This window comes from Poecile atricapillus, chromosome 1 (assembly GCF_030490865.1).
Source record: "Poecile atricapillus isolate bPoeAtr1 chromosome 1, bPoeAtr1.hap1, whole genome shotgun sequence".
Classification (NCBI taxonomy): Eukaryota; Metazoa; Chordata; class Aves; order Passeriformes; family Paridae; genus Poecile; species Poecile atricapillus.
In genome coordinates, this window is record NC_081249.1 from 8,060,919 (window position 1) to 8,070,553 (window position 9,635).

The 9,635-nt window shown below is 44.7% G+C and overlaps 1 protein-coding gene across 7 annotated transcripts in view; it reads left to right on the top strand.

Annotated features, from left to right (window-relative positions):
- Window positions 1-8,492, top strand: part of BCOR (BCL6 corepressor) — an 81,986-nt gene extending 73,494 nt beyond the window's left edge. For all 7 annotated transcript variants that reach the window (XM_058831376.1, XM_058831387.1, XM_058831368.1 and 4 more), the window contains 4 exons: window positions 4,465-4,610; window positions 5,748-5,825; window positions 6,037-6,187; window positions 7,358-8,492. In XM_058831376.1, coding sequence (XP_058687359.1) covers window positions 4,465-4,610; window positions 5,748-5,825; window positions 6,037-6,187; window positions 7,358-7,652 — 670 coding nt within the window. In that variant the 3' untranslated portion in view covers window positions 7,653-8,492. The remainder of the gene's footprint in view (window positions 1-4,464; window positions 4,611-5,747; window positions 5,826-6,036; window positions 6,188-7,357) is intronic.
- The last annotated feature ends 1,143 nt before the right edge of the window (window positions 8,493-9,635 follow it).

Sequence of the window (9,635 nt, forward strand, 5' to 3'; positions counted from 1 at the left end):
CGGGTGCTCTGAGCAGCGTGCTGGCTTTGCTCTGTGTGTTTTGGGATGAGGCAGGCGTTCAGCCTCTGGTTCATCATGGTATCAGAAATCCCGGTGAAGCCAGAAACAAACAAAATCGCCGGGCTGGTGTAGGGGCAAGGAGGAGACAGTGTTTGGGGGTGTAGGAGTGGTGCAGTCCTTCCCTTCACCCCGGCTCGGCACAGGATGTTCCTCTCTGCCCTATTCACAGCACATCTGGCCGGGCTAAATGTGGTAGGTCTTGGATGTTTTTCCCCTTAAACTCTATGCTGATAGACCACATGCAGTGCCTGCAGACCCTGAATACACAAGCACTCTGCTGCTCAATTAGTGCCTAATCAAAGATTATTGTAGAACCCGGAGATCTTTAAGACCTGTCTCCGAGGTGCTGCAGTCACTAAGGGCTCTTAATCGTCTTACCTATAAATAATAATAGACCGTGCTTAAGAGGTGAGAGCTTCCCTTCCCTGACAGGACCCCACTAAGTGCAGTAGCTCGACTAGGGGTGTTGGAGCTGACATTAGCAAGGCTGTTTGCCGCCTGTATTTGGCCTTATCTTGCTGTTCTCCTCTTACCTCTGCGGCTGAATCCGTGCCATTATAGAAGCGAAGCCACATGCCAAAAATGCAGACGTCCCCTGCCTGTTAGCGAGGGCTCCACGTTGCTTCAGAGTTCGCTCTCTAGATTCATTCTCTGCAGCCAGTTCTGCTGTATCCTTCCCGCTGGCAGCTGATGAGCTCAGCCTTTTTTATTTTTTATCCCTGCGAGGACCATGCCAAGATGGCTCTCTTCCTGTGTCCTTTCAGCTGGGCTTGGCAGAGCCATACCTTCCAGCAGCTAATTGCGTTAAAGGAGAGTCAGCCTGCGTAGCTGCCCTCCTGCAACTCCTGCCTTGCCTCTTCCGTGGGGCAGCCTTGCGTAACGGAGAGGATGGAAATAAAAACCAAAGGCCAAACCATGGCACTGCTCGGCGCGTTAGAGACCTCTCACTGCAGTGAGGAGAATTCTGGTGGTGCCTGAAAGGCTGAGAGCAAACCCTGACTGCTCTAAATAGTTTATAATTTTGGTGGTGGAATGATAAACCCCCAGTGAAATGTTTTCCTAACTCTAGTGGCAGTAAAAATAGTAGGAAGATTTCGGCAGTACACAAGAGAGGGTTGAGATGTGTGTCTTTTGTAGGATATTGCAGCTCTCGAATGTCCCCAGATCCTTCTGGGGCCTTTTGAAGGGTTTGTTTTAGAAACGAGCTGTGCAATGTTAACTGTACCATTAGGGATAGAGAGAGTGTTTATTTCCACGATGCTCAGGGTGGAAGAGATTGTATGGCAAAGCAGCCCAGGAGAGGACTCCCAGGGATCTTCTTTTATTTTCACATCTGAAAAAGTTGCCTATTCCAGTAGTTGCTTTTGCATCCTACAAAGAGGATGGTTAAGCTCTGCCAAGACTGAAGAATACTCCCTCCTCTGCTGGCCCTGCTGGGAGAAGCAAACAAATAGCTGTGCCTTTGCATGGTTCCGCTCATGAGCTTGCCAAGAAGCTGTTCTAGCCAGTAAAAGAGTCTGTCAGCGCTCTGTTTTGGCCTTTTCTCCCTTAACTTATCTATGGGGAATCTCCTTCCCTCCCCCCCCTCCTCCACCCCATCCCCACCAGTGTTTTCTTTCCTTCCTTCTATTTATTGTTCTTCCTTCTTCCGCACTGCTTTACTACGCCTTTCCTTCCCCATGCCTCTATAAATTCCCCTCTCATGCCCAGGCAGCCTCCCTGTGTACTCTCAGATGACGAATCTGGTTCTGCCTGCCCCGCTGCCTCTCTCTGCAGCACCACGTTGGGCTTGGTGACCTGTAAAAAGGCAGGAGGAGGTTCCATCACAGCCTTACAGCCCATGTGCTGCAATTTTTCCTTCCTGGGGAATGCCCAGGCACCCTTTAATAAACTCGTCTGAGTGTCGTTAAATCAATTGAAACACTGGGCGGTGATTTAGATGCTGTTTTTAATAAGTTAAGGGATCATCTTGAATTCATTACTGCTTCAAAAGCCACTTAGGTAAGTCCTCTTAAAAAAAACCCCAAACACACACAAGAAAACCCACAAACCAGTAATCCCACAACACTCCTCAACCTCTCCCAAAACCAGAAAATCGTAATTCTGAAAAAAATTTAAAAAGAATTCAAAATTAAAGACTCCAGTAAAGTGAGGGAGTGGGGGATAAAGAGCATTCCCAGTGCTTGGCAACAGTCTGATCTGTTCCTGGTGCCTGTTGCCAGACTTTCAGCCAGGGATGCTTCATGCCCAGTGGGGGACAGGAGGGTTTGCAGCAAGACTGACCTTTCCTGCTGTAGATGCTCAGAGTGCCATGACCCAGCAGCTCAGGCCTCAGATGCTTGCTGACAGCAAGAAACACCTGGTACTTCTGCAGCCTCTGTTATTTGTTGCCTCCTGCTTGATGTCACCTGGGATGTGACACTGTGATGTGGCACTGACCAGATCCTGGATGTGATGCTTCCCTGTGGGGAAGCACTGAGTCAGTAGGTGGAGGTGGGAGGGTGGGACTTGCAGGGGAATCCCAGGAGTGCTGGTTCCTCCAACTCTGTCTGTCTCAAAGGCATCAGTTTCAGTGTTATTTTAGAGACATTACCTCAGAAACTGAGAGGGGATATCCTGACCCTTTGCCAGTGAGATCTTCATGGACCTCTCCAGTCTTAAAATGTGAAGGTGGCTTTTCAAAGAGTGGTATCTTGGGCTTTGAAGGCGACCACATGTTTTGCTCTCTGCAGCCAAGGGTCTGAGGACTGGCACAAGCTGGACTGAGGACTGTGCTCAGCAGCTCGAGGACCACCTGCTTCTTCACTCTGTTGGTGCATGGGCTGTATGAGAGGCAGGCAGAATGGGATAAGCCCTCTTTCCGTAGGGAACAAGCCACCAAGTCCCCAAGTGCACCTCCTCCAGTCAGTATAATGTGCACATACCAAAACTGATACAATGTGCAGCTTTCCAGAAAGATGGGTGCAAGCAAGAACCCTTCACGTGTAGCAGATGTTAGTCACCCTAAATCAAGGCCTACTGGAAAGTACTTGGAGTAAATACATCTGGAACATCTTTTGAGACTTACCAGTCACCCTCCTCCCCCTCCTCCCAGCAGTGCTGTGTGATAGATGGGAAAACTGTGGTGTGCCATCCTCTTCTGACTGATTCGACCCTCCCCTCCTCTGTCCTGAGTTTTCGTGGATGCCAGGTCATGCCAAAGCAGTGGTGGCATGGAGGGGACATTGCCCTGTGAGGCAGGAGTGGTGGGCTGTGACCTCTTGGCAGGAGAGAATTGAAGCCCTGGTTGTCAGCTGAGCATAGCTTGGCAGGTTGGGAGATGCAGCAGAGAGGTTCCCTTGGCTGTGCTTCCAGGTGACTTCCCCTGGTAACACCACTGTGAAAGCTTTCCAGGAAGGCAGTGTGTGATCCTGGTTGAAGTCCTTCCTTGTGTTTTCATACGAGCTCCCTGAGAGCTTGAAAACCTTGTTGGGGGCAGCAGTGTTTGCAGCCCAAAGGAGGATTGTGCTGAGTTGGGCTGCCATAATCACTGTCCATGCCTTGGACTCTGCTTTTAGTTCCCTGTCTAAGGAAAAGATGGGATTTTAACACATCTTCATTAGTCTGAAGGATAATATGTTCTACTTCCAGACAACTCCTCGTTACGTATAATCAATTTTAAAGGCAAAAGTTAATGCGATTTATAATTAGCGATAAGGAATTCTAAACCTGGAATTGCAGGCCTGTGTATTAATGAATAATCCTTCTGAAGGCTCACAAAATCTATGTCTGAGCTTGTATAGATTGCTCATGCCGCATGAAATGCGTTAATTTCCGGGTGGACTACACTTAAAATAATATGTTTTTCTATTCTCTGATTAGAAGGGCTGAATTGTGCTGCAAATATATTCACAAGTACTGTTTAAAGAGGATGTTCTGCACAGAAGTTTAATTCCTAGCAAATTTTCATAACTTATTTCTGTGTACATAATTTAGGAGCTTCGGGTAACTGATTTCTGTGCTTGCCCAGAGGCAGGCTGAACGAGCCTTGCTCCACAACACGCTGTTAAATTGGCAGAGATTTGGAACGGTAGAGTGACTTGCAGCAAAATGATGTTTGTGAGGCTTCACACAAACTCCTGCTTTGTGTTACAGTGGTGTAATTATTTTACTGTCCCTCGAAAATGTGTGCAGTGAGGAATAGACGTAGCAGAAATATGTGCCCTGAGAAGTCTGGCTGAAGACAAGAGGGGAGGGGGATGATGTGCAAGTAAAGCTGACAATAAGATGACTGGCAGCTATATTAATAGTGTTACTTTCTATAAATAACTTTGATCTACAGTCAGAAGTTTCTTGTCAAAAACATTTGCATAATACTGTCGAGTCAAAATGTAACACCGTGGTTTTCCTTTTATTTCACACCAGACCAATCCACGACGCGGTCGAGAACGACCACTTGGAAATTGTCCGCCTGTTGCTGTCCTATGGTGCTGATCCAACACTTGCAACCTACTCTGGGAGGACCATCGTGAAAATGACCCACAGTGAGCTCATGGAGACCTTCCTCACAGGTCTGTGCCCACACTGCATGGGGCTTTCTGGTCCTGGCAGATGTTCCCTGTCCCCCAAAGTCCCTCCTGCCTGGCGGGGTGACTTCATGCCAAGGGGCCATGGGTTGGGCTGGGCTGGGCTGCAGTAGCTCCCTCTTTGCCTGCAAAAACCCAGAGGCTGCAGGTGGGAAGCACAGCCACGCTTGGGGGCTCTTAATTGAAACTCTTAATAAGTCATAAGGATTATTCCACTGTCAGATTTGATAGGTGGGTAGGAGGTCAGTGGGCTGTTTCGGTGCCTTCAGTTTTCTGCTTGAAGTGAAAATAAGAAACTTGCCAATTCAAATAGATGTTTGTTAAACATACTTGTGTTTTCCCATGGTCTTGCTTTTCGTCTTAAACTATTTTTGGTTTTGCCAGTTCTGCCTTGTTTTATATCTGAAATACTGTAAAAATACATTGAAGGCTCTTGCCTTTAAACATATCCATGTTGTAACACGGCTTTAGGGATCTTTTTCCTCTTAGTTTTGTATGAAGACACTTGCATTCCCTAATAACTTCTGAGCATGTTTGCAGTGTTCATAGTCCATGAGTGTCAGAACTCACCTGTTTACCTGTTTAAATGGTGCAGTATAGAAGGCACATAGGTGTTTCAGGATTCAGTAAAGTCTATATCTTTGACTTCCTAGCATCCTGAATCCTAGTATCTTTTCATCAATTCAGCTTGTAAATCTCCCAAATTATATCTGTAGAAAGGAACTACATCTTCTGAACATACCTGTATGGAAAAACCTTTTCCATCAGTTTATTTGGGGCCGCAGTTTTACCCTCAAGTTGGTGTCCAGAATAATTGTGAAGGCCAAAAAATGTGATACTCCCTACCTTCACAAAAATAAGATGCTGCTCTCAGTACCTGAAGCTTAAGGTTGGGTCTGTCCCTGTTAGACCTTGGGTGATTATTTGATGTGGTGGGTCCTTATTTGATGTGAGGGAATGGTGTATATATGCTGTTGTTTGTGGCATGAGTGCCAGGAATATGGTGTGGGGTTTTTTGATGGCGTGGAGGACACGTGTTGAGGCTCTGTGACGTGCTGTCTCCTAAATTGCCAGCTTTTTGTTCTCATCAGTATGTTTTTGTTGTTGTTTTTCCCTCTCCAGAGTATTTAACTGACCTGCAAGGTCGAAGTGTTGATGACCCTGGTTTGTACTGGGATTTCTATGGCAGCTCTGTTTGTGGTGAGCAAATGTTGCCCTTCATTTCTTTGTATGAAGAGACTTTAAAAACACGGGGCACGTGGGGGTGGGGGCTGTTTTGTTGTTGTGGTGGAGCAAGCTAGGAAGGAAGCAAACTGATTTTGTTTACAGATCACGTCACTGGGGGGAAAAAAGCAAGACCTGTAACAGTCTTTTCATTGCTGACTTAGCACCTTTATTCAATTTTATTTAGATCCAAAAGATGAATCTGGATTTGATGTCTTGGCAAATCCTCCTGGCCCGGGTGATGAAGATGAAGATGGCTTCAGCGATGTGTTTGAATTTGAATTTTTGGATGAGCCTCCCTTACCGTGTTACAACATTCAAGTGTGTCTCTCTCAGGGGTAAGAACAAATACAGCTTTTGGGGTAAAAACAGCTGGGATGAGCTGCTTGGGTTGATGGCAGTTTGTGTCAGCTGGGAAAAGTGTATTTATGTAACATAAATGAGAGACCAATATTCTAACTGCTAGGTTTTTTTTGGAAATAAACTAATAGGAGGTGAGAAGTGAAAAGGCTGGTTTGTCAGGGCTGAGTTTTTATTGCCATATTCCCAAGTGATGTTTGAACACAAATTTCCTCCCCTCATCCCAGACTGGCATCTTGTTTATAATTTCCCAGAATAGAAGTGTTTCTAGAACTTAAATTTGGGTATCACGTTTGTAAGGTGTTAATTATATTTCATGAGCTTTTCTGTTCTGCTGCTGAGTGGACACACCTTCGTGGATGACAAAATGACACCATTACTGCTTTTTAGACTTTGTAGCAAAACTGGTTTAAAGCTCTGAATTGGAACAAACAAATAAGAATCTTAAGAGAAGATCCTATGATACTTAATAATAAGCCAGTACCTGGAAAGTTGTATTATCCTTTATATTCAAGATATAAATTAGATTTGTAAGCGACTGTTGTTTACCATTTGCACCAATTTTGATGACAGCTAGTTTTAAATATTGATCCTGCAGGAGTGTGGGTTTTAGTATGTCTTTGTTACATGGGTGATGGATCTAACTTAATTCCCTGAAGTGGACAAGTACAAAGATTGAATTTTAAAACTGCATTCTTTATCTGACAAAAAAATCAACTTACCGTTGACTTCTATTCTATATTGGCATTTCTGGAAGTCAGGGGTGCTGAATTTTGTGCTTGTAAATGCAAGCTATCTCCTTATTTGTGAAACAAAAGTTGGGTTCAGGTGGGCTAACCTTTAGGTGTCTGAGCTGGGATGGCTGCTGGCCCACGTGAACACTGAGGAGCCCAGGTTTCGTAGGTCCCAGTGCCCCCTGCATGCCTGGATCCTTCCTTCCCAGAGCTGCAGGCAGCAGTACTCTGAATAAATAAATACACACCTGCTCATCTGTTATATTCGACCCCTGGGCGACAGCCTGGATTTCAGAGGGATTGTTTGTGGGCGTGGGCTGGGGGAGGGTTTGCCACACAGCTATGTGGGGCAGAGTAAGGAATCCCTTGACTTAATGTCAGTTATTGGAGCCTCTTTCTCCTTGGCTTCCACAGACCACGGAACTGGCTTCTGCTCTCGGACGTGGTGAAGAGGCTAAAAATGTCATCTCGCATCTTCCGCTGCAACTTCCCCAACCTGGAAGTCGTCACCATCACGGAGGCAGAGTTTTACAAACAGACTTCCCTCAGCCAGTTGTTCTCTTGTGCTACGGACCTTGAAGCTTTTAACCCAGAGAGCAAAGAGCTCTTGGACTTGGTAGAGTTCACAAGCGAGCTCAAGACTCTGCTCGGCTCCGAGCTTCACTGGTTGCATCCGCACGAGGACCCTCCCTTCGACATCGTCTGGTGAACCATCAGGCCATTTAATGTACAGTGCTCTATACAGCTACTTCTTTATGTATATGTGTTCAAATTAAATTGTTTCTGTAAAGAAAGGACACTATTAAATATGAAAATATCTTTCCTTTATATAAGAGATATGAATTCCAGTTGGATGGATTTTGGAAGAATTTTTTTTTAACTTCAATCGGTTTTTACAAAAATTGTTATATAATGTTTCTTTAAATGCACACAGGCTTTGGGATAAGTTTGTTATTACTCGGAACACATTTTTTTTTTAAAGAACACACCCACACACATTGACTTTGTTTCATACAAAGCACTGATTACACAGAACATACTTTTTCTAGGTGATGTGATCAAAGTCGTGTGGCTTGTTTGGGAGATAGAATTCGGTAAGGCACTTGGTGATACTATTTTCATTTTTTTTTGTTTACAGAATTACCTGCTTTGGCCAGGTAAGCACTATTGAATATAATTCAATAGTTTGTAATATAAATTAAACCATATCCATACGCATCAACTAATTGTAAGAACTTTTATATCCTAATTTAAAAGCTGTGAAATTTAGTTTTCACACATCAAACCGGATTGTTTATATATGTTTAAACATTTTATGCTCTTTATTTAAAGAAGACTTTGAACTATTTTTTCTGTACCTTGTAAAATATTGAAAAACTAACATATGTTGAAGTTGCTTGAAACTGTACATAAACTAAATTTTCTGAATTGTGTGTTTATGTTTGAGATCTGTGTTTTAACTTTGTAAGTAAATCTTCTGCCTTTGTATTTATATTTTACAAAAATTTTCTTAAAGGCAATAAAACTGTTGAGAAATGAAGAGGCTAAAGTGAATCCCATTAACTCTGTGCCCGGTTGTGACATGAGCTTCATCTCATTAGTGTTTATGAAAGGAGGGTGTGGGTTCCAAAGTGGGGCAGGCAAGCAGCTGATGAAATCTGGGGTACAATCTGTATTGGCTTTCTAAATTCCATGTTGCAAGAAGACATCAGGTGGGTGCTTTTGGTGGGACAAGGGTTTAAAAGTGGTGTTCACAATACCTTCTGCACCATCTTTTACTTAAAGAATTGTGAATAGGTTCAATCATTTTCCCTCCCTTGACATCCTTCTAATTTCAATTGGCTGAATTCTCTTTTCAATGGAGCCTGCAGAGTGGAGGAAAATACTGCCAGGGGAAATGCTTTAGTTTTAATGGGGAGCATTAAAGCTATGAGCACATTTTAGGAGGATTTAAAGGGACAGTGACCAGAATGTCACTTTTGCCCAGCTCTAGAACTTGTATCTAAGAAGCTGGGCTCCCTGGGCTTGGGCAGACCCTCTCTGCCTTCCCTTTGTGAAAGGAAATTCTTGCTGTGAACTCAAACTCCTGAGTTTTAATTTGGGGCTGTTACTAACAGCAGTATGTCTTATGATAGCCAATTGCCACTAAGGTATTTAAACTGCACTACTCCTCTGATGGGGGCCAGGACCCCACCCAAAGGGTCTTGAGCAGAGCACCTGGTCAGTGGGAAAAGCATATGGGAAGAAGTTTCTCCATTGTCTTGAAGGCTGAAGGTAAGGGAGAGCAGTGCCTCATTTCTGAAGGTGCCCTGGAGGGGAAGACTGAGAGCAGCTGCCTCTCCTGGTGTGTTGCCCATGAGTGTTTTGCCAAACATTTGTGCTGTGTGGCTTCACAGTGGGGCTGTTCCTGTGGGTAAGGTGGTTTTGTAGCTGAGCCAGGAGGTGAGAGAAGGGTCCAAAAGCTGCCTGCTGCTGGACGCTGAAGTCTCATTTCTGCACAGTACAGGGAATTTTTAGTCCTAACACATCTACCCACCTCCTTTTTCCAGACTTGGGGTAAGGAGGATGACGGTCTCCCCTGCACAGGTTTTATGTGCATACTGGATTTCCTTTTCAAACAGTCTCCAGCTTTGCAAGGAACTGAAACACAGACACCTCTACTCTCCAGTGCCATCTGCTTTCACCCCCTGAT